Here is a 25,602-nt window from a genome sequence, read left to right as displayed (position 1 = left end):
AGGTATGCTTTTACTGCATTGACAGTGTTATACTGATAAATAACGCTGTTGCCAATGAGTTGCTTTCCAGATGGTATTGTAGGGCTGCACGATTTTGCATAAAATGAGAATCACGACTTTTTGGCTTAGAATTGAGATCACGATTCTCTCACGATATTCTTTTCCAGTATAAATATTTATTGCACTTATTAACTGCACATCAACTTTGTAACAGTTGAGACTGAACATAAAAACAATAAATAAACATAAAAACAACAAATGTCTCACATTTTGTCGTTACAAAAATGTTGTACTGCTTGAAATTCCGTCTCCACCGTTGCTGACACTGCGTGTATAGAGCAGGAAGTGCAACAATAGAAAAATAGTTGCGGGACGGCACTGTGTAGCGTTTGTCTAGGGTGTTGATCATTCTCCTAAATCCCTCGTTTTGCACAGTGTTGATGGAGCCATATCTTTGGTCAGGTGATAAGTAATAGCTTCCGTGCCTGCGGGAGTTCGACGGGTATAGGGAAGCGCTGTATAAGGTTCCTGTTATTGATGTTTGGGTGGTTGAACGGGACGGATTTTCTCCAGTCACTTTCTCGTCATCCCTGACGTGTTCTCCGTTGTTTTTTTCCCTGCCAATTTTAGCATCACACGGCACAGCTTCTGTATCACGTGGTATAAGGCTCCGCCCTTGTCATTTGTTGAGCAGGAAGAGTGAGCGCTTGTTTTCATGCAGATTACGTCCCGGATCAAAATGCGGTACAATCGTCATCGTCTTTTTTTTTATTTTTATTTTTTTAAATCGTTGTCATTTGGAAATGAGATCGCACATAAGTATGAATCGAGATCGCGATTTTCTAACGATTAATCGTGCAGCCCTATGGTATTGCATGATGGATACAAACTTACAGACTTTTTGGTTCATAATGCCATCAGTTTAATGCATGGCCAAACCACGACAAAGCCTCTGTTGTGTTTTTCAGATGACTGTGGACACTCACTGTTATTCACTGTACCTCTGTAGGTGCATCTCTCAGGTTCTGTGTCAGGTCTTTACTGGATTTTTTCATTTCCTAAAGACATGACTTTCAGATACTGTTCATCTGCTGTTTTTTTTAGTCATGTCAATTCTTCTTTTTTCCCGCTTTTGTCCAGTTTCCTCAAAGTTGTTAAGGGCATGCTGCACACTGTGCCGAGATATGCCAAGGTTTTAGCTAAGATGGCTTTGAAAATCACCTTGTTGATGCAAAAAAAATTTTTGTTGATTCAACTAAAGAAATGGGAACAAATGATGTGTTTTTTTTGACAGGCTGCAAGTAGCAAGGTGCCAATTTAACAAAAATCTAAGTGGGTTCTTTTCTAAGTTATCTGCTATGTGAAGACACAACACTAGTTAATCTCTTGAGTTAGCTGCCTTTTAATGCCCAAATGATCGAGAGGACAGAGTTAAGTGGCTTAACCAACAAAAGAAAATCTTCTAAAAATGAACTGGCTCTTTAGAATCAAGATATGAAAAAAGAGGGGTGGCTCAAGACTTATCCCTAATACTGCACTCTGTGATATTAGTACTTTTTTGACATACAGTATTTCTTCCAATGTTGTTTGATGCTGTGCTTATACTTTCTGACTGACAAGACTGCACTCACGTCTTATGTAACTGACTGAGTGTGCCTTTGAATACCGACTGCTTAGAGTAAAAATGGCACAAAATATCTGTGGCTAAGCAGGAGGGGCATGGTTTATTTTATCTAAACATCATATAGCTTATAAGTTATGCAGTGTGCATCTATATAGGCAAATGTATGAAAACAGTGTAGTTTGGCTGCACTGCTTTCCCCCCTTCTCTTCAATTTACCCTTTTCTTAATTTCTCTTCCTAAAAAGTTTCACACTAGACAAGGTAACATTGCTCAATTTCATGGTCTAATGAGCTTCTCGTCACATGAGGTATCATACTGGCACACAACAGCATGTCAGCTTAGTTATGGGAAAAGGAAAAATATATATATTTTAGCTAGTTTCTTGTGCCAGCTGGTGTGGAAGACTGCCCACGCTAAACAACTACCGAGAAAAATAAACTTTAAAGCTACTCAGAAAATTGTGCTTTTTGGAAACTGAACCATGAGCTATGTTGAAAAGCTTTACATTTGAGAAAATGTGAAATATCTACATTGTTTCAGCTAACATCCTCGCTTTAAAAATCTCAGTATATGCTCTTTTCACGGTGCCATTCTCACACATCACTGTGCACACATATGCTAACTCTCACTGCCAGCAAAGCAAAAGCAAACACTCAAGCAAATGATGAAAGGATTCATAATCAGAACTGGTGAACTGAAGAAAAAGCTAATGAGCATATGCACTGGTATAGTGCACCAGCACCATCTTCACTATTTTTCAGCACACGCTCCCTTGAAAAATAATCAACTGCAAACCCGCGTTATGTCTAATTGAAGCTAACATGATTGCCTGTCTCCTGAGATGAATACTTGCGCAGTTTCTTAAACCCTGATGGTTGCTGGAAGAAGTACGCCTTCCTCAGTTCCCCTTTTCCTCCACTGTTTGTCAGCTTTAATAAATGGAGATTAGAAGGGCAAGCACACAGTAATATGTAAAACGATATGTTATTTCTTTTGCTTGGACATTTTAGCATTGGATCTAGATTTTTTTAAAACATACACCAGTGACCAGCAGTATACTCAGTCTTTATAAAAATCTACTTTTGACTGACAATTTTACCTCAAAAACAATGAAAGTACTAGACTTGATTATTGGTATACAAGTTAAGTGCTTACATTACTCATTATATTGCTGTTTTACTTTCATTTGCAAACACTGACAGGTGCAGTAAATATTATTCATCATCTTGTTTAAAAGGCAGTGTTCTGCTTAGAAACCTTTTTCCCACCACTGCACCTGTACTGCATTGGCAGATGTTTCAAATTAGATCAAATTAGATTTTGTATTTTTCCTGTTGGCGAAAAGCTCATAACAGGCGACAGTGTTCTTTACATCACCGACTGAGATGAGACAAACTCAAAATAGGGTAAGGCTGCTTGATTTGTATGGCATATTGACTAAATTGGGGGAGTCGGAGTGTTTAGCAGAGTGAAATCAACAGATCAAAAAATATAGTAAAAGATACTTGCTTCTAACAGTCTCAGATCCAATAACTTTGTGCAATACTTGCAGACATGCAGGCGCACAGCTTCTCAAAGGACTAGCATCTGAATTAGGTAAAGTTCACAACACTGGAAAATGTTTTTATGAGGAATTTTGATAACACAGCATTAAACAGTTTCGATAACATTAGCATTAACATTAGCTATTAGTGTTTACCCAGTAGCCACTTCAACCTGCCTTACCTGTTATCAAAAAAATAACGGCTAGCAGCTTTAGCTAATAATAAAACAGCTGTCCAAGCTAGCAACTGGTAGTTTTTCGCATCTGTAGTTTTAATAGATTGTGTTACTTAACAATTAACGCTATCTTTTGCGTCTAAAAACATTAGATTTCTCTTAAGTCTAATACTGAATTGAGAAAAGCCTACAGACAACTAGACAGAAACAACAAAAGACTGCAATACCAACTGTACTTAATCAACAGTGAAAAGCCACCAGAATTGTAACCCTAAAATATTGCTCTCTTTTTTTGTTTTTTTGCAATACATCAGTGAACTTAAAAAACTGTGTTGTTGTTATTTATAATGTTGCACGTATTGTTTTAATCTTTTTTTTTTAATATATCTCTTATTTTTTGTCATTTTCCATGTGGGGATTGTGGGGATCACTATTAAATTGAAGATTCTTGAAAAAGTATCTTGGCAACCCCAAGGTATAAATAAAAAAATAGAAAATAATGAAGTACTTAAATCAATTTAAAGTGAATAATATTTAAAATGTAATGACAATGCTTCCAGCATTGAAAGAATACCCTTGGCCAGCATCCTTTATTTAGGTCTTGGCTGGTAGTCGATACCTGCAGTACATCAGTGTAATATAACCTGCAGGTGAAAATCAGAGTATTTCCTAGAATAGTGATAACTTTACTTTTGTAATACATTACACCAGCGGTCCCCAACCCCCGGGCCTCGGACCAGTACCGGTCCGTGAGTCGTTTGGTACCGGGCCACGAGAGTTGAGGCTCAGGTGTGAAATGTATGGTTTTCAGCGTTATTTTGTTATCGTTTTTATCGTTAACTCGGTTTTCCTGGGTCTTTTCACGTGTGTTATGAATAAATCTTCTTTTTTTCGGTACCGGTACTAGTTTTATTTTGTTGTATTTATCCGCGACACCTTAAAGGCCGGTCCGTGAAAATATTGTCGGGCATAAACCGGTCCGTGGCGCAAAAAAGGTTGGAGACCGCTGCATTACACTATTAGTGGAGGGCCACCGTACTTTCACATTTACACTTTTATGGTAAAGCAGGATGTGAATTAAGTTTGCTTTCAAATGCTGGAACCAAGTACCAGGCACTGTTCACACAGCAGGACAAAAACCTTATTTCCCCTGTCTGTGACAATGTTAGTGCTTCAATTGCCTATAGTTCCCAAAAGCCCTGACTGGACAAAGAAACAGACAAGATGTTCTTAAAGGCCTCCCTCTCTACTCCACACTGTTTGACCTTTCTGCTGATTTAGCATGTCCGTGCGGACAGCGTGCTTTGCTCCAAGAAAGAGACATACATCGCCCGAGTGGACATTCATGTGCTCTCCAACCCATTCATTCAACGAGAAGAAATTACATTTTCCAATTGTCTGCGGCGATATGATGGAAGTACATTGGGGGCAAAAGGATGTGTGGAGAAACACAATCAGCACAGCGCAGAGCCCACAAACATACCATCAAAGCGAATTTCATAGAAATAACATTTTCAAAGCACAATCAGAAACTTTTGACCTTTTGTGCCAGGTTTTGGAGGTTTGGGAAGTCTGGGTGTGTGCGCTAGGAGTTTGATCCTTGCTTTGTTTGTCATCATCGAAGTTTCACATTTTTTCCTGGGGGCACAACATGGCTGCATTAATTACAGCTTTAATTGGGAAATATACAAGTATACTAAGTTATAAATATCTTAAATGCGCAGCAAATCTCTGCAGGGACAATATGTCCTCCTAGGAACATTATGCTGTAAACAAAGAAAAAAGAAGCATTTAGATAAAAAAAGGAACATAATTTCCCCTTATTGTCTATATCTGGGAGCGCTAACATTCTTGAAGTATTCAACACTTACAAGACATAAATGTCGTACCTTTGGGAATTGGATTCTAGGCTTCTGGGGATTGAGTTGTAATTTTGTCATCTCATTATTGTCTATTTGCCAGTCTCATTTGATTTTTAGTCTGCACTGTAAAAATGTGCTATGATTAAAATATAGTTTGATTACAAATTATGATCCAATTTACTGGCTAAAAGGGATTTGGGATATGTAACCAAAAACTTAATTAGGAAAATTCCACAAAAAAGTGGCAAAATGTAATTAACCAAAATCCGGAACAGCTGTTGGACAATCGCAATTCAGCTAGAATTATTGGCAAGTCCACCAAGGACAAAAAGACTGGAGTCTAATTAGCTGAAACAGCAAGTCCTGTAGTCTTACCTGTGAAAGTTCTGTTAAAATAACATGGAGCAAATGACCTTGGAAGACTTCACGGGGATCGGAAGCTGTCACCTGCTCCACTGCTCACAATTTCAAATTCATAGTAATAGTAATAACTGCCACATATATGGGGCACAATTCAACATTGTTATTGTATAGCTATTGTAATAATTATACAATACAAACTTCCATCCTTGCAGTAACAAGGCTGGTTGGGTTTTGTGAGTGACATAGAAACTTTGGTGTATGTACTGTCTTTCCAAGTACAGCTGAGCTTCAGTACTGATTTCATTCAAAACTACCAAACTACCAAACAATATTGGCCAGGACACCTGGGCAGAATCTAAATCGTTCACAAATCACAAATGGAAAACAGACAGTTGTCTGTGAAGGTTCTCAGTCATCCAGGTCATCGTAGTCAAAGGAGCTTGCAAAGAAAAGCGTCTGGACTTCTTTAAGTTACTTGAAGACACAAGTAAGATACAAGTTTTCACACCTTGGCTCAGGCGATTAGAGGATCATCAGGGGGTCCTTTTGTCCCTCTGTGGGGGGATACTCCCACTAGGTTTATATCTGGGACTCTCCACCATTTGACCTTAGAACTGAAGAAGCTTCTCGGATGAGAGGTGAAACGTCTTCAAGTAACTTAAAGAAGTCCAGACGCTTTTCTTTGCAAGCTCCTTTGAAAACAGACAGTTGCGCTGTCCTTGGTACTGAAGTAGTTCCTCTCTATACTACTGTAATACATTTGAAAGTTGTTAAGTTTCAGAGTTTTCAAAATATGGTTTGCAATTTGTATAGAGTTCTAAAAATTGGCATTACTGATGCAAACTGTCTTCAGTACCTCAGAGAAGTCTTAAAGACACATGAAAAAGTGTATCACCCATGTGCGCACACTTTTTTTCCCAGTGGTTTCAGATTACTCAGCCTATCAACAAGCCAAAATATGCAGCAGTGCAGCAGCAAAGACAGGGATGAAGAAGACTAGTAGCAACTAAATATGGCTGTAAACAAATTGGCTTTACTGAGGAAAGAAATACCGTTAACACATTTGTGAGCACTCAAGAATGCATTCAGTGGATTACAGTGACTGCTCCTGAATGTGTAAACATAGCTTTTTGTTTGTTTGCAAGAAAATTAAACTGGCCACCTTTAAGAGGCACAATGTTCATTCCAAGAAGTGCGGCATGGTTGGATTTCCTCCTTTATGTCTGTGTGACCATTCATTCATCCTGTATTGTATGCGGTCATATTGCGGTTGCCTTTTACCTGATCCTACTCTATATGCAATTTGGCTGCCTAGTTCCTTTATGCATTGAGCTCCAAAATTTGAATAATAGCAGAGTTCAAACTTGGAAAGCAGTGATATAAAATTTTAATTCGTTCTTTATCAACGTGTTGGAGTGCAAGCTCGGCCTTGTGTTTTGTCCAAATAGCTTTTAAAACTGATAACGAGGTTGCATTGTTTAGCAGTATTTAGCTAATCTGTAGCAGATGGTGTGGATATTGCATTGCGACAGTGCTTTTTAACTCGTGTTTCGGTGTTAGCAGCTGAGCAGTAAGCTGTTACAGTGTTTCCTCTGGCGAAAGCCTAAAACATTAATAATCAGCTGTTGTGGATGTTGTGCTCTACATTTCATACGTTATGATTTTAGAGATAGTTAAATTGAAAGGTGGCTTAATACAGTGGCACGACATCATGCCTGCTGGATTTGAGTGTTTTACTGAATGAAGCAACTCCCTTTGCTGCAGTTATTATGCGTCTAAACATAGAGGTAATATGGTCCCTAGGATGAGAGATCAGTAACTCCTTGTGAATAAACCTGTCAATCTCTCATGGCACAAGCTAGTTGTTGTATCGCTTCTTTGCTGTCTGTCTGTGGTCATCTCACTCGCCCCATTCATGTCTTTGATTACTGTCCCCACCACTTTATTGCCTTTGTTGCCCCCCCCCCAATTCGTCACATGTTATCTCCCGCCCATCCTTCTTCTTCCTTAACTTTTCGCTCTCTTTCTCATTCTCCACGCTTCCCTTGCTCTCACTTTATCTTAACCCCTCCATCTCCTCCTCCTCCTTTGCCCCGGTCTCATCAGGCAAACACAGAGAGTGATGCGCAAGCACCATCCCTCACATCTCCAATGAGTACCTTGTTATCATCTTGTCCCCACAGCGGCTTTCTGTCTGGCTCCGTCTCAGCTTGGATTCCGTCACTAATGGGACCGCATCATTTTCGACAGCTGCAATTCGTCAGTGTTGACAAACAAAGATGCGGTGCAGCTATGCGAACACATCTCAAAGGGATTGTAGACTAATGCCTCAGTCTGATTTACACATTTATAAAGGGTTTTTAAAAAAAACAAAAAAACAACATTCCTCTTTTTCCACATGACCTGTAAAGATCATATGCATTTATATTGCCTGTACTTTTTTAATTAAAGTAATGTCAGACATGATCTCTGTGCCAGAGAAAACAATGCATGAAATATTTATTAAACCTCAGAGTGTAGTGGCATCAGACAGTTAGTCGTCAGTGTGCTCTATATGTATGAGCCTTAGATGTTTCAACGTGGCGCCTCAGGCTCTTCGCATCTGTTAAATAGAAGCTAAATGAAACTTCATGAAAGCCTAAACAATAGCGCACGTTAGAGTTTGCCTCCATCTCTCAGCCCACTAATCGTCTCCGCTGGGCCCTGCAGGGCAACAAGAAAGACTCTCAGACTTTGTATGCCAATCTTTTTCTATTTTCTTTGACCGCATCGCTAACTAAATTTACTTGATTTTGTGAGTGTTGCTTTCATCTCTCTCTTATGTTCCAAAATCAAATCCACTGCACAAACAACAGTCTCTGTTTTTTTCTGTTTGTTTGTTCCAGCTATTTAATTATGTTTGGAAAAAAAGAAAAGCTACTCAAGGTTATTTTGTAAGATCAATGCATAGCCTGTATTAAAGTTCACATTTGTTTTCAGATATGTCAAAACACAATGCAGCAATGCTAGCTACAATTTAAATTTAGCTGAGCATCCTTTCACCAGAGTGGCTTTAAAGAAATCCCTCTCTAATGTGAATTAGTATTCAAGTAAGAAAACGTTCAAAAATCTTTGGTTTGTGTCATTTTTTTATAACGCGGAGCACCTTTTTCTATGACACCTATCAATCTATGACTTGCGTCTATGTGACACACATCAGAAGTAACGACATTCTTTAAAAGAGCCTGAATTTAAGTACATGCCAATACTACAGGATTGTTTGATCTGTGATTTTCAGGTGGTTGCTTGGCCACATTGTGTCATATTATAGTGATATTAAAGTGATAGAAGTTTTTTATAAGGTGCTTTAGGGGCATGAACTCTACAAATGGACAATTTTGGTAGGTGGCTATGAGGCAACCAAATGATGATATAATATATCATGCCTAATTCATGTTTTATGGATATGAATTAGGGCTGGGCTATATCATACCGTTCACGGTAATACCAGTGTAATTTTGGGCAACGATAGGAAAATGAAATATCGCGATAGAATATGGGTAAAACGCACATGCGCAGTGCCTATGTTTACATACGCACATGGCGGCGACGCAGAATGAGAAGAGCGAAAGCGGTCTTACATGGCGCTGGAAAATCTGTCACATGTTTTAGTACGACTTTGCTAAGCTACGAACCCGCACCGCTTGATGGATTGTCGGAGCATTACGGCTATCGTAGGCAGGAGCCTCGCGGAGTGATACCTACTGTGCTTCAACATAATGTTACCGTATTGTGTGTGTATAACCTCTTTTTAAGTTTTGTGGATATTATACATGGTTATGCTGAGGATATGTCGGCCAATTTCCACTGGAAATGCCTTTTGGTTAAACTGTCAGCAAGAAATTTGCACTGTTACATTTTTATGTAACTTTAATGCACATAAAAAACAGCTGCTTGTGTAAGTGAAAATACATTGATGGGGTTTTTTGCACTAATAAAGTTGTGGAGTTGTAAAGTATTTTGACTATTGTCAATTATATCGTTATCGCAAATTTTCAAATGTATATCGTGATAAATATTTTTGGTCATATCGCCCTGGTCTAATATGAATTTGATGTCATTGTTATGAAATTAAAATGATACAATGATTTTTAAAATGTGATACAGACAAGAACCTTCAGGGACCCAGGATGTATCTGTGTGCCAAGTTTGATTTGCTTAGATTTGAAGAGTTTGCAGACAAAGAGACAGAGATTGCATGTGCAGTTGTGTCTTTTGATCCAGTTTGTCTCAAAGATGAAGAGTTTATCTATATTTTATTATTCTTGCCATTAGATGTCAATTTGTATGTTATCTCTTAGATTGGATCTGCTGGAGAAAGAGATCTCCTCATGGTCATTATGGAAAGAGGGTTTACTGTAGAGAAACCACAGACTTTTTCAACATATCTAAGGACATCTGAATAGAGTTTTTGGACAGACTTGCACAAATTGAAACCCAGAGAGCAAAATCCCTTTCTCTCCTCCAGATAGGTCGAAAGCCTGACTTGTTGAAAATTGTTGAACATTTTAAAATAGCCTTAAAGGTCAGACTGGCCAGGATGGTAGCACGAGTCAGAGCAAACATTTTAATTTCCTGTTGGTGGACATTAGGCAGCTCATGCAGCGAACTGAGGAGAGCTGTGTGCTGAGGCTTATCGTGTTTGAAGAGAGGCAGGTACACTGATCTGTGTTAATAATGTGGTGGTAAGAGCCATTCATCCAGCCAGCGGTTATGGCCTGCCAGTGTATTACCAGTGACATCACAGATCAGGCTGCATTTGGCTCCGCTTGGCCTGTTCTTATTAGAATAGACATCCTGCAGGAGACCCTGCTGGTCACATACACACTGCCCTTTAAAGTATGGTCAAAGAGCATCAGTGAAAGCCTTACAGACAATTCTTTGTAGCTGTTATCAGATAACAGTCAGTATAACTAAATGTTTGGTATGTAGATTAGGCTTGCTTCAAATGGCTGTCTCCGGTAGCGTAAAAACCAAGAGGGAAATGTGCGAACAGTCTAAGGAAAGATAGAAATATTCCCTTCGATATGTTTTGATTTAGCCTTCGCAGTTGAGAAAGCTCCCTCTCATTTTCATTGAACGTTCAGTGATTTTTAACCACAGTGTGTTTTGGCCTGTTTATGCTTTAGTCATGGGATCGTGGGCTCATGTGTAATCTTATTTTAATCAGGCATTGCAGGAAAATTTTAATTTATAGCTGGCTGGAAAAAAAAGTCTCTCTGAGTTTCTTGGAGTCTGAACAGAACCAAGCGCGTTAAATATTTCAATAAACAAGTAGATTTTGAATATTTTATGGGCAGAACGATTGATATGAACTGAAACTGCTTTATGAAACATTAAAGGAGCTGTGTCCATCTCGAGCATTCAGATTTGCATGGCTTTCTCAGAGCACTGCCAGTGCCATGGCCTTCTTTAGCTGCATTTAAGCCAGGACGCTGGAGAAATACATGCAGCGCTCTTGTCATTGTTAGCGCATTCATACATCATGGGAGGAGAAGAATTTGCTTAACAGGAATCTGTTCTCTCTCTCAGGCATTCTCCTTCTTTATCTCACTCCAAAACTCCCCTGATATGCGTTTCTCGCCCAACGCTGCTCTCTTTCACTGGGGTGAGCACAGAAGAATAACACTGCATAAAATTTCAAAGGGTGAACAAAACACATCCAAAAGCGTGGGATGTGGCCAAGTGGAAAAAAAAATTCTCTGCAGGGTTAGGGAGTAGAAGGAGAGGGGTTTATCTTGTGTACTACCACATCTGTGCCTTTCCACAGAGAGTCAGCTTGTGAATTTTGGCTTGCTGCGTGTACTGCAGTACTGATTCACTCAGATAAAACAAGGTCTTCGCAAATGTGCAAATCCCAAACTTAATTACTATGAACCAAAATGGAAATGAACTCAATTATGAAGATATTGCCACATATTTACCCCTCAGTCTTTTTTGTATCTAATTAAATTCATTTCTTTATTTTTTCCCACTGTTTCCCTACTTTATTTCCTGAGTAAACGGCACTAAAAATATGGGAAGATACACTCAGGGAAAAAAAAAAAAGTTATTTTGTTAACAGAATTTTATTGCACATACAAAGTTGTTTGTAAATGAATGTAAATATTTATTTTCATTTACAAAGTTATCTTTGTTGATGCATTCAAGATAATTTGACCTGCAGTCTTTTATTACTGGTGTACTACTCATGATGATTAGCAATAAATATACTTTGGAGGACTCCCCAAATATTATTATGTTGTTGACTACTTTTAGCAGTCATTATTTTTTTTATTTTTTTTTTTACTTTTCATCAACCTGAGAAAAATGACAACATATTGAGCTGAGATTCTCTCCTGAGAATATTCTACTGGAGTCCACATGCTCTTATTTTGAAATTCTAGTCACCCTTGTTTTCCTCTTGCTTTTTTTACTCTGGAGATTTGGTGGATAATCTGCATAACACATATTAAGTTGTGTTTGTTTATAAATAATCCATATTCATATGTATCATGTTGAAAAAACAATCTTGATATTTGTAAATAAAAAAATTACACTTATTAATCATGTAAATTCCCTGCACCTGTCATAGGCATCCGCATGACGTCCAAAAAAATTACCCAGTCAAAAGTGAAAATGTTGAACATCATATTGATGTCCAAGTTGGGTCGTGGTTGGATGTCCAAATTGTAGACCTAGTCTGGATGTTTCATAGAATTGGTCGTGGACTCACGGACCCAATATAGAGATGATCTGCATGTTTATCTGACCTCCAATGTTTAGTGGGATTGGACAGTCAGCTGTTTTTATCACTCCGTCATTTATTTGTCACACACTAAGCAATTAACTTATTTGCAAATGAGCAGCTTGTGAACAGTACTGTTCAGTTTGGACACTGCTACCTCCACAAACTGAAACAGAGTCTGTGGAAAATAATGGCGTGTCAGTCTGTGGCCTCAGTTTGAAATACTTGCCTAAAGTTGATTCAACCTGCAGCCTTGCTTCTTTGTGTGAAGAAGGATAATGCATGATTATGACCAAAATGGTTATAATGAATAATAAAAGTTCATGGCAAGGTACTCAGCAGCTGGGAGATCCCTCTCTGGTTCGCTTCTGTGCTATATTTTGCATATAACGCAGGTAATTTTACATTGAAAAAATATCACAAGGGGATAGCATAGGGTTTTTTCCTGTTTTTTTTTCCATTTCCTTGTAATGGAGAATTATGCATGGTAAGGACCTTTCTTTCCAGGCATAATTCATATAGGATGAAAATATTTGTCTGAGGATTTATTGATTTATCTTCCATAAAAGATAAAACTACCAAAAAGAAATAAATGAAAATGAATGAAGTTTAAAAATATGGTTGAATTCATATGGAATAGCCTTTCTTATTATGTGAATGTCAATCACAACACAAAACTCAGAAACAACTGGAGATGTCACAATGCTTTATTATAATGCTTTTAATATTTTCTTCCTGTTTACTTCTTGCACTGGTAAAGTATGTTGACCCTGAGAATGTCGATGTCAGACATGCCAACATTCTGGCCGATGGGAACGTTGGGATTGGGGATGGGAGTTAATGTTTCTGACTGTGGAGTAATTCCGAAGGCAGTCCTATAATTAGGAAGAATTGCAAGAGGCGATTAAACAGAATTTGTTTCTGTGCAACACAATTACACTTAAGATTGTGTTTTTGTTCAGGCTTACCTTCCATAGTGCATGACAGAGGAGTAATCATATTTAGTGTTGAGATTATCGGTGTCCATCTTTTCAAAATTGTTGAAATAATCTGTGGAAAAAGACAAATAAATTAAAAAGACCAAGCAACAGAACAGTCTTATTTCAATTAGTCATCATTGAGGCTTTGAGATTTTTACCTTTTATGATGTTTTGCCAGTTGACTCTGATGTACTCAGTCGCGGTCGCTTCGAGTGTGTTCATGGTAGAAACCAAGTGCATGCAGCAACTCATGCTGGATGATACCATGCTGGATGCAGCCAAACCTCTGCAGTGACACCACCTGCTTGTCTCCAATACGACCCAGCAAAGAGGAACAGCTAAAAATGTAAACAGTATAAGAAGCCAGCGATGATCGTCAGAGGAAGACAGCTGACATTAGTCTGATGTTTAACATGTATCGAGTGAAAGTTTGAACAACTAAGGAAAAAAACATTTGAATTGAAAAAGTAACTTCCCAGTTTTTGACAAATATGGCAATACAGTTTAAAATTGTTTTTAGTGTTACACCAAGTTGTGTATTACTCTTTTACGCTGTGCCTGACTCTTCACGGATCGGCTGGTTTGTGGCGTTCCAAACACCTGTCGCAACATCAATACTAATGTGGTTAATAGGGATGGGTATCGTTTAGGTTTTATCCGATACCGGTGCCAAACCGGTACTTTTGAAACCGTGCCGGTGCTTAAACGGTGCTTGAACCGGTGCTTAAAGAATGAAACACAAACTTTGTCCAAAAACCTCTCATGTTCAGCTGTTTTTTTGTAAAAAGATAACAATGTTAGCCTTTTCTGCAGCTATGGGGCATATATGGTATCACTCTTGGCTGGAAGCAGTGCTTAAACAATGGAAAAAAACATAAACTTTGTCCAAAAACCTCTCATGATTAACTGTTTTCCACTTTTTCTTTGGTCATTTTAGCCTTTTTGGCCAGGGTGAAGGGAGTATCTGCCATCAAACAAGAAGGCAGCCGCATGTAACTATGATGATGTTTGCTAGTTCACCTTACATGCATTAATGTAATAATGTGGTTAGCCTACTCAACGTAAATTACACACGAACAACATTAAGCTACTCACTCAGAGAAGAACGGCTGCTGCTGCCATCATCATCCGTCATCATTTCTGATACACTGGCAGGGCTAGGGGCCAGGACTCTACTCTTTGGGTTTTTGGGGGATGTTGCTAACTCCGGGTCCGATAACAGGCACCACACCCGCAGTAGATGTGCTCGGTGTGAGGTCTCGCAGCAAGCTATCAAATACAGTGCATTTCTCGGCTTTAAAAAAAAAACGCTATGCGTCGCCAGGTGTTTCATCGGATGTGAGGTGTTACCTCCTTTGCATAGTACCAGCTTAAAGCACTTGTTGCAGGCTGCTGAGTTTGCATCTTTTGCTATGAAGCACAGCCAAATTTTGACCGCTTCGCCTTGGGTATTTTTAATCTGTAGCTCTGCTCTAAAAGAACGTACGTACCTGGGCCCGCCTACTATCCTCGGAAACGTAAAATGATTGGCTAGAATCTAAAGTGTATCACAGCTCAGGAAAAAAAAGCACCGAAATAAAGCACCGAAATGTGCGCTGCTTTTTGGTCTGGTTACTACCGTTTATGACAGATACCGGTACCCATCCCTAGTGGTTAACATTGTTTTCTTTGTGTTTTTCCTGCCTCTTCCTTACTTTTGTTACAAATGCTGATACAACATATTGGCAAATAGCTAATACTACAAAGTTATGTTTAGAATTGCCATAAATGTTCACAAACAATATTTGTTTCTTCTACCAATATGCATTATGCAGTAGTTGTAAAAATGAAGGGATTATTTATGTAAAGTTTCAAGTCTGATGTAAGAACAGTAATTTATCCTAAATTTAGACTAAATTTAGCTGAAACCACAGTGATTGCTAACCTCAACCAGATAGTTTTATTGCTTAACAAGCCAAAGTGTGGGACTGTATGAGAACTCTCATCTGGTAATGAAACTGTTCCCAACTTTACAACATCTCCTTTCCACAAATTATTTAAATGAACATACTTAAGAAAATAAATTATTTACTGTTTATTTTTTCACTTTTCACTGCATATGCAGTCATTTTCAGTGATTTCCATGCAGTGTATTTTGTTTCAAGTAGTGCTGTAGTAAATAACTTACCCATATTTTGGTTCAATACTTAGGTACGCGCTCTCTGACATCCGTGGAATGAAGCGAACACAGGTTGCTGTTTCAAAGCCCTTCATGGCATCTAAAATGGTCTTCTTCTCACCATTATCTACAGTTGTGAATAACTTAATCAGTGACATAAGTGTTTCACTAGATGAATGTTAATGTGCTGTAACATGCACCACAGTTAAACCCACCATATTTATCACTTAGAACGTAAGGGACGTCAACAGTCCCAGATGTGCGAGACTTTGGCCATCGACAGGAGTATTGCTTATTTGTGCACTTGAAACCATTTCTGGTTCTTGGAATGAGTATGTCTCCTTCCACCAGAAAATCTGTAGATCCTATTGAAATAAATGATAGAATGACTTTTCATTCTATCATTTGACACTGATAATGACACAAGGTATTACCCCCCCTCTTGTAATATAATGACTGAATACTTACCATTGTTCATTCTGAGGATGGTTGTGGTAATGTCCTCCCCAGAGATCTCTATGAATGCAAGAAAATCAGAAGTCATACAGCTTTGTTGTTACAATGAGAAAAGTGACAATGTGACACAGTTAGTTATACAGAGCTGCAAAGAACCCAGATTTGTTCACTTACCATTCTGACCAGCATGATCCTGTGAACAGAAGATAGAAACAAATTTCACTTGTATTGTAATTAATGTTGTTGTATTTAATGTGTTGAATGCTACGTTACAGATAAAGATAGGCACCAATGTTATGGGAGATGCATCATGTGGTAAATGCAGTATTAACAAGCAATTCTACTTTTTAATGAATAATTACATGGTCATGATGAGCATTAGAGAGGCCCAGAAGCAGCAGCAGAAGAAGAGAAACTGTTGTCGTCAGGTCCATTTTGGTCCAAAGATGCTGATCGTCAAGTTGTCACTTCAGGAACTTCACTTGTCTTCCAACGAAGTGATGCTAAAACCCAGTCAGGTGTGAGCTTATATGCAAGGTGTCCAGGTGTGTCTGTGTACAGAGATTAATGGTCGGGGTTCAGAAGGCTTTGCCTTAGACACACAGCTGCCCTGTCCAGCATTTCCCACTGTTTCCACACTGATAATTTTATTCTGGGGGGATTATAGTGACCACAGGCTGGTGTCGACTTGCTTAGCATAAGGCTTTTTTAACCAGCAGGAGATTGTCTTGGGAGATGTGACCCTGCCCCAAAGCATTATCTTAAAAATGACAAACATAACACTGGAATCATGCAATGTAAAGAGTTTGCAGGCGTTGCCTTTAAGTGGCATTTTTTTAAACCATTAATAATCTGATTGCAAACAGGCTGGGGTATGTGTGTGTAGAAGTCGAACTACATAGACAATTGAAGAGCGTCTGTGAGTCAGGGGATGTCAGGATTGTGTAGTTGTTCACCACCTTCAACAGAAGCTGAAATGGGTTTTGATCTCTATCTTCTTTTGCAGCAAAAATATATTCCAGAGAATAATTTTTATGATAGTTGCACCGCTGTTTTAAATAAATATTTTAGTAAGTTTTAAAAACAGTATTTAGAGATCAGTTCAACTAAAATGTGCAGCTTTTGACAGATTAACATGAAAATAGAACCACTATTATAATGTTAATAGAAATATGGTGCAGTGAAAGGTGTGCTGTTTTTGTTTGTAGAGGGGGAGATGTACTGCAGCTTAGGGATGTTAAACTCATTTCACATTGGGACAAGTGAAATTCATCTTTCTGTCGGTGTAAAGAACGTATTTAAACCTCAAGATACTTTAATATAACAAAAAGCAGTTTCATTTTTTTTGTAATGATAAGCAAATGCTGCTGTTGTTAATGAACAAAATCTGTTTTCAGAGTCTTTGGGCTAAAATCGTAAGAAACAAAAGTGTAAAATTACAGAAAAAGTCCTGGTAGCTCATTGGCCAGATTGTCCTTTCATCATAAAGCAGAATGTTTTTGTTCATTCCCACAAAGTTCCTATTTAATTTATGTATTTATTTTGTCAAAACAAGCAAAAACAAAAACAAAAAAAACAAACCCAGACATTTATTTTGTCGTCTGTGAAAAAAACAGGACCTTTTTGGAACTTTACTTCATTACTTTGCTCCATAAGAAGGGGGGTCTTTATCATTAGGACAAGCTGTAAACTTTAGGAAAATACAGCCCAAAGTTTATGTCCTTCTTCACATTTCCCAAAGGCAGAGGGCTAACTATTGGTCCAGTGCCTTATATTTGACACCTCTACTGTAGATGAATACTGAGTAACATCCGCTGTGGTTAGTTGAGCTCTCTGAAAACATATTTATTTGTTTTGTGGGCAGCACAGTGGTGCAGTGGTAAGCACTGTAGTCTCACAGCAAGAAGATCCTGTGTTTGAATCTGTTGGGTGGCTGGGGCCTCTCTGTGTGAACTTTAAACATTATCCCTGTGCCTAAATGCCAGGTATGAAGACTTCCTCCCACAGTCCAAAGGTGTGCATGTTAGGCCCCTTGGTAATTTTAAACAGGATGTGGGTGTGAATATCAGTGTGAACGGATGTCTTACACTGTGTGTTAGGCCTCTAATAGAAATCAGTTCCCATAGAATCATACATCAAAATGTCCAGTGTTATGCCAGCAAAAGCAGAACCACAGGTCTTTATGTCTAATGCCTTCGGCTGCAACAAACATTTTATAACTCACCCATTTAAGCTCTATTAAAGTTTGCAATTTGATAAGGAGAAGCTAACACAGGCAGTTGTAGCTGTATGCTAGTAAGTGCTAGACATCACATCAGCTGAATCTGAATCACTAGCTTAAACCTTGCAGTTATCAGGAAAACAAACTTGTTAAAAAAACATGAGACAATATTTGAACATGGCTTATTCAACTTACTCAACTTGGGTAAATGAATGTTTTCTTCTTTTTGTTCATCAACAGCATTTCCAGGCACTATTATAGGAGCTACAGTAAAAATAAAAATAAATATAATTTCATAATTTTGATATCAAAAGGTAACAAAGGTATTGGTGCATGGTTTATTGTACATCCCATCCAAGAAGTCTGAGACATATAATCTGGGAAATTCTTGCATTTTATTTTTTGGTTACTTTCCGGTAAATGGCGGTTTCTTAGATGATTAAACAAAACAAAACAGAAAAAAAGAAGCTGATGACCAAAATAGCAAAAGTGAAAATTCAAGTTAGTTTCCAAACCAACACATTGGTTATCATCATGCATTTGAATAAACCAAGCATATTTTTCATTAATCTGTTAATTCTATAGTAATAGATAGTTAACAGTAGAGCTGGGCGATAGAACGATAACGATATGTATTGCAAAATATCTTTTTCTCGATAGAAAAGGAAAAATATTGCGATAGGCCTCGCCGCTCTTGTCCTCTTAACAAAAGAAAAAAAAGAACAGCCAATCCAAATTAAGTAGTGCAGAGCTGAACCAATCACAGCCGCAGCGGCACGTCACGTGACTTGTTACGTACAGCACAAGTGCCGAGCCGCACATGTCTATTTGTTTTGGGAAGCAGCCAGCTGCCGTGCCGCCTGGGTAATGGAGGAAATGAGTGTGCCGACTAGAGAAAAAGCAACCCTAGAGCGTGACCGAAGGTTACCGAAGAGAAAACCGATGATGCTTCCAATGCCGGAGAGATTGTCGAACGGAAGAGCCACAGAAGTTCCGTAGTGTGAAGGTATTACAAAAACAGAGTAGCGCGCACTGTAAATTGTGCCGAAAGCAAGTCTGGAAATACAATAAAGCGGTGCATGCTCAATCTCTGACTGGAAGCGCTAATTCGTCATTCGGCTTTTGTCAGACTAAAGTAACTGTTAAAACTGTTTGACAAGCTAAGCTATACAACAAGGAGAGATTGAGAATTTCCTTTTAGTTCTCAGTTTATTTGATATTGACAAAAGTTAGTCAATTCTGTCTGTTCTTCTGTAAAACAAACTAAGATTTATTTTTAGAATTAATATTTTTTTTCTAAGTGGAATTGACAATTTAGTAGTCTGTTTTGTTTGTTCTATTTTGAAACTTAAACGCTTTAGCGGCTGCCTTTTGTGTAGTTTGCAATATTTGCCTTTATTTATCTGAAAAAGTCTCATGTTTCTTAAGTATATCTACCCTGTTGAACTTGTTATTGGAAATAAATATTTAAATCAAAACAAGCTGCTGATTATTTCACATTTTACTTGTGAGCAACGGCACATTTAAATCTTACAAATATAGTTATTTGGCTTATATCGTGATATATATCGTTATCGCCTGAAATGAAAAAAAAAAAACATATCGTGATATGAAAAAATCTCATATCGCCCGGCTCTAGTTAACAGGTTGAATAGGTTTGATTTATAAACAGCACAGGACAGCTTCATCTTAACTAGTGACAAGTCAGTGTTTTCTAAATTTTGAGGAGAATGAAAAGCAGCTGTACAGAAAACAAACGTCTGATGTAATTAAAGAAGCCACATTACATATTAACTGGAGAGGGTTGCATTTGTATAAGTTTTACACAGGTTTTGGTACAATATACAGCATCAGAATAGAAGTGAAACTCTTATTTGACTGAGCAATCAATTGCCAGTCAAGAAAAAATGAATCAATTCTTTTGATTTCGCTTCTCCAGTGTAAGAAAAGCTTTTTCTTGATTTTGGTTTTACATTATTCCAAAAACAGATTCTGAACTCCAGTTTAGACCGGAGGAATTTAAACATGTTTTCCTTCCAGTTTATTGACAAAGGCAAAAGTCCAGCTCTAAATAATAAGTCTTTTTTTTTTTTATTTCACTGTAACTTCATCATTTCTGGGAGGTGTAGTAGTACATTGAAGAAGTGGAGAAAAAGAGAACTTCTGGCACCTTGTTCCTGAACACCAAACAGCAGTGATGACATATCCAAGTCCAACACTGATGTGGTCCTGTGCTGTACATCACAATAATGTGACATTTATTATCAGTGGGGAAAAATTACACTGTGTGTGTTAGAGAGAAATGGTGCTGCAAACTCTGGCATATGTTTTATGTGTACTTCAAATTCAACGTATTTGTATTTTTTCCAATGTTTGCATGAAGCATTTTGAACACATATAAGTACTTTTCTGTGTATATGTGCCACCTGGATATCAATGCCTGTCCACTTCAGGGGATCTACGTGGGTACACAGGTAATCCAATTTGATCTTTTACTTCACACATCTGCACTTGGCAGAGAATAACCTTTAGAAAACTTAAGCTTTAAGACTTTTCCAGCATCACATTTAGCTTTATTCATTTTCCATAAGAAGTCAAACTAGCAAAATAAAATAAATTCAACCAAGTTTAACAATATGTGATATGGAATAGCCTTTCTTATTATGTGAATATCAATCACAACACAAAACTCAGAAACAACTGGAGATGTCACAATGCTTTATTATAATGCTTTTAATATTTTCTTCCTGTTTACTTCTTGCACTGGTAAAGTATGTTGACCCTGAGAATGTCGATGTCAGACATGCCAACATTCTGGCCGATGGGAACATTGGGATTGGGGATGGGAGTTAATGTTTCTGACTGTGGAGTAATTCCGAAGGCAGTCCTATAATTAGGAAGAATTGCAAGAGGCGATTAAACAGAATTTGTTTCTGTGCAACACAATTACACTTAAGATTGTGTTTTTGTTCAGGCTTACCTTCCATAGTGCATGACAGAGGAGTAATCATATCTAGTGTTGAGATTATCGGTGTCCATCTTTTCAAAATTGTTGAAATAATCTGTGGAAAAAAGACAAATAAATTAAAAAGACCAAGCAACAGAACAGTCTTATTTCAATTAGTCATCATTGAGGCTTTGAGATTTTTACCTTTTATGATGTTTTGCCAGTTGACTCTGATGTACTGGTCGCGGTCGCTTCGAGTGTGTTCATGGTAGAAACCAAGTGCATGCAGCAACTCATGCTGGATGATACCATGCTGGACGCAGCCAAACCTCTGCAGTGACACCACCTGCTTGTCTCCAATATGACCCAGCAAAGAGGAACAGCTAAAAATGTAAACAGTATAAGAAGCCAGCGATGATCGTCAGAGGAAGACAGTTGACATTAGTCTGATGTTTAACATGTATCGAGTGAAAGTTTGACCAAATCTGACCTGATAGTTAAATGAAACTGTTCCCAACTTTACAACATCTCTGTTGGAGCCAAGTCCAGGCCAATATTTTACTCAGTTACATCATGCCATATTTAAGTATTTGTCATGATCTTTAAGTTTCTATTATAATCTTGATCATTTTATGTTGTAATGTAATCGGCTGTGCTCCATAAATTAATCCTGCTTTGTTAGTCTGTTGTTGTAAAGTGTTAATAAGTGTCGTTAAGGGGGTGTGTTTTTGGCCCGCATGCGGAGGGGTGTGGGTAAAAGGTTAGGTAAGCGAGCAGGATGTGGAGCAACAGTTTTTTGACCGTCGCCGTTTTAATGTTATTTTTTGTTGTATCATAAAGGAAATGTAAACGGAGCTCCCACCAGAGGCATTTGTTTTGTACCTTTCGGTTTATATGGAAAATAAATGTTTTGCCCGTTTTTTCCGTCGCCTCGTTTTTGCTACCGGAAGGCATCCAAGCTACTTAACAACAGCACGAGTCAGAAACTTTACGTCCTGCAGAAACGGCAAAGAAGGACCGAAGGTTGCCGTTACAATCTCCTTTACACAAATTATTTAAATGAACATACTTAAGAAAATAAATTATTTACTGTTTATTTTTTCACTTTTCACTGCATATGCAGTTATTTTCAGTGATTTCCATGCAGTGTATTTTGTTTCAAGTAGTGCTGTAGTAAATAACTTACCCATATTTTGGTTCAATACTTAGGTACGCGCTCTCTGACGTCCGTGGAATGAAGCGAACACAGGTTGCTGTTTCAAAGCCCTTCATGGCATCTAAAATGGTCTTCTTCTCACCATTATCTACAGTTGTGAATAACTTAATCAGTGACATAAGTGTTTCATTAGATGAATGTTAATGTGCTGTAACATGCACCACAGTTAAACCCACCATATTTATCACTTAGAACGTAAGGGACGTCAACAGTCCCAGATGTGCGAGACTTTGGCCATCGACAGGAGTATTGCTTATTTGTGCACTTCAAAGCATTTCTGGTTCTTGGAATGAGTATGTCTCCTTCCACCAGAAAATCTGTAGATCCTATTGAAATAAATGATAGAATGACTTTTCAACATAGTGCTGTTTTTCTCTAAAAAGTAAGTTACTTTACTCAACATTGTAATATAATGACTGAATACTCACCATTGTTCATTCTGAGGATGGTTGTGGTAATGTCCTCCCCAGAGATCTCTATGAATGCAAGAAAATCAGAAGTCATACAGCTTTGTTGTTACAATGAGAAAAGTGACAATGTGACACAGTTAGTTATACAGAGCTGCAAAGAACCCAGATTTGTTCACTTACCATTCTGACCAGCATGATCCTGTGAACAGAAGATAGAAACAAATTTCACTTGTATTGTAATTAATGTTGTTGTATTTAATGTGTTGAATGCTACGTTACAGATAAAGATAGGCACCAATGTTATGGGAGATGCATCATGTGGTAAATGCAGTATTAACAAGCAATTCTACTTTTTAATGAATAATTACATGGTCATGATGAGCATTACAGAGGCCCAGAAGCAGCAGCAGAAGAAGAGAAACTGTTGTCGTCAGGTCCATTTTGGTCCAAAGATGCTGATCGTCAAGTTGTCACTTCAGGAACTTCACTTGTCTTCCAACGAAGTGATGCTAAAACCCAGTCAGGTGTGAGCTTATATGCAAGGTGTCCAGGTGTGTCTGTGTACAGAGATTAATGGTAGGGGTTCAGAAGGCTTTGCCTTAGACACACAGCTGCCCTGTCCAGCATTTCCCACTGTTTCCACACTGATAATTTTATTCTGGGGGGATTATAGTGACTACAGGCTGGTGTCGACTTGCTTAGCATAAGGCTTTTTTAACCAGCAGGAGATTGTCTTGGGAAAATACAGCCCAAGGTTTATGGGATTGTCCCTGCCCCAAAGCATTATCTGAAAAATGACAAATATAACAGTGGATTCATGCAATGTAAACACTTTGAAGGCGCTGCCTTGAGTTTTTTAAACCATTAATAACCTAGCTGCAAACAGGCTTGGGTACGTGTGTTTAGAAATAGAGCTACTAGTAGAGCGTCTGTGAGTCCGGTAATGTTAGGACTTTGTACTTGTTCACCACCTTCAACAGAAGCTGAATTGCATTTTGATCTCAATCTTCTTTTGCAGCAATAATATATTCCAGAGAATAATTTCTAATAATAAATTTATGACACTTACACCCCTGTTTTGATCAATGTTTTCGTAAGTTTTAAGAACAGTAATTACACATTAGTTTGACTAAAATGTGCGCTTTTTGACAGATTCGTTAATGTTAATGGGAATGTAGAACTGTGAAAAGTGCATTGTTTATGCTGCAGAGGGAGAGATATACTGGACATGAATGTTTAGTAACATCAGCCGTGGGAGGTTGAGCTCTATGAAAACATATATTTGTCTTGTAGGCAGCAAAGTAGTGCAATGTTAAGCATTGCAGCCTCCCGGCAAAAAGATCCTGTGTTTACATCTGTTGGCTTTGCTGGGCCTTTCTGTGTGAAGTTTACATGTTCTCACTTACATGTGCCTAAATGCCAGGTATTAAGAGTTCCTCCCATAGTTGAAAGGCATGCATGTTATGTCACCTGGTGATTCCTGTCCCAAACGGTCATGGCAGATATCCATGATGTTATGGATGTTATTCCTGGTAAAAGGGATTTTTTTGTTTGCACTCTCACCAACGCTCTTGCTCATATGGGGTCATGTGATTGTTGGGGTTTTCTCTTTTTTCTCTTTATTTTTGTTGGGTCTTTACCTTACAATATGAAGCGGCCAATGTTTTTGTGATTTAGCGCAATATAAATATATGAATTGAATTGAGTTGAATTGATTTTAAAAAGGCTATGGCTGAGAATATCAGTGGGGATGGTTGTCTGTCATTCTGTGTTAGCCCTGTGAGAAGTGATCTGTCCAGAGTATACTCCACCTTTTGGCCTGTGACAGCCATCATGCCCCAACTGAGAAAGCAGTTAAGACAATGCATGGATGAGTATTTATTTGCTGGTTCAGGTTCTTCTATTTACACTTCGAGAAAAATCTTGGTTATACCATCTTCTAATATCACTATTTCTTAGATTAATTGTATGAATTTTGAGTAAAGGCAATCAAGTGTAATTTTGAAATAAAAACCATGATTATTACTTGATTTCTGTTTGCTGAGGAAACAGAAATCAGATGATTATTGCTCTAGTTTGGAGCTGTATTGCTGTAACCACCTGCGATGCAGTTTTTTTCCTTCCACACAGAACACCCTATTTATGCCCAAAGAGCAGCTCATTTTACTGCTGGTATCAGAACAAAGTTCCTTTTTGTTTTAACCCCCTATGAGGTCGATCACTAATAACTTAAGTGCTACATATTCCATCAGTCCATTTCATAATAAAATGCACATTTGCTTTTTAATTTCATTCTGGCTGTAACTGGTTGTTGTGTTAAAATGTGTTGTTTCAAATCATATTATTTCTTCAATTACTCGCTATAATTTCCTGTATTCATTAATCAAGTTCTTCTGGCACAACAGTGATTATCTCATGAAGTCTGGGCCTTGTTTATCAGACTACAATGAGCAAAAAACTATTTTCTAAAACCTCAGAATGCAGAAATTAATTGTTTAGCGTGAGAGTATTCACATTTATTAAATCCTCACTAATAGATCATCATCCTCCAGACTGTTGTTTACAGGAAAGAAGTCTAGCTGTCTAGCTGTCTAGCTTTCTAGCGCCGTAAACAGTTTCAGGGTCTGATTTTGCATGACAGGACTGGCGCTTTTGAAGAGATTTCATCACGGCAACCTTTAAATGACGTGGTCCTCTGCTGTACATCACAATAATGTGGCATTTATTATCAGTGAGGGAAAATTACACTGTATGTGTGTATGTGTGTGTGTGTGTGTGTTAGAGAGAAATAGTGCTACAAACCCGCGAACTCCATGTACTTCGAATTTAGTGTATTTTTATATTTTACAATGTTTGAATGAAGCATTTGAACATGTGCGT

At 38.1% G+C, this 25,602-nt stretch overlaps 2 protein-coding genes and 1 pseudogene across 9 annotated transcripts in view; 1 reads left to right on the top strand and 2 right to left on the bottom strand.

The window, feature by feature from the left end:
- LOC146501387 (MAM domain-containing glycosylphosphatidylinositol anchor protein 2) overlaps positions 1-25,602 on the top strand; it is a 221,727-nt gene that overhangs the window by 33,814 nt on the left and 162,311 nt on the right. The window lies entirely within an intron of this gene.
- LOC146501390 (low choriolytic enzyme-like) lies at positions 12,875-16,362 on the bottom strand (annotated as a pseudogene).
- On the bottom strand, positions 20,901-23,162 carry LOC146501389 (low choriolytic enzyme-like). The gene is given in 7 exon segments (XM_085133665.1): positions 20,901-21,036; positions 21,130-21,211; positions 21,301-21,479; positions 22,283-22,400; positions 22,489-22,638; positions 22,741-22,786; positions 23,073-23,162. Coding segments are annotated over 7 exon segments (801 nt in total).

The sequence above is a fragment of the Neolamprologus multifasciatus genome, chromosome 15, assembly GCF_963576455.1.
Source record: "Neolamprologus multifasciatus chromosome 15, fNeoMul1.2, whole genome shotgun sequence".
Lineage (NCBI taxonomy): Eukaryota > Metazoa > Chordata > Actinopteri > Cichliformes > Cichlidae > Neolamprologus > Neolamprologus multifasciatus.
The sequence above is the reverse complement of the archived record's forward strand: the minus strand, read 5'-3'. Positions and strand labels throughout refer to the sequence as shown.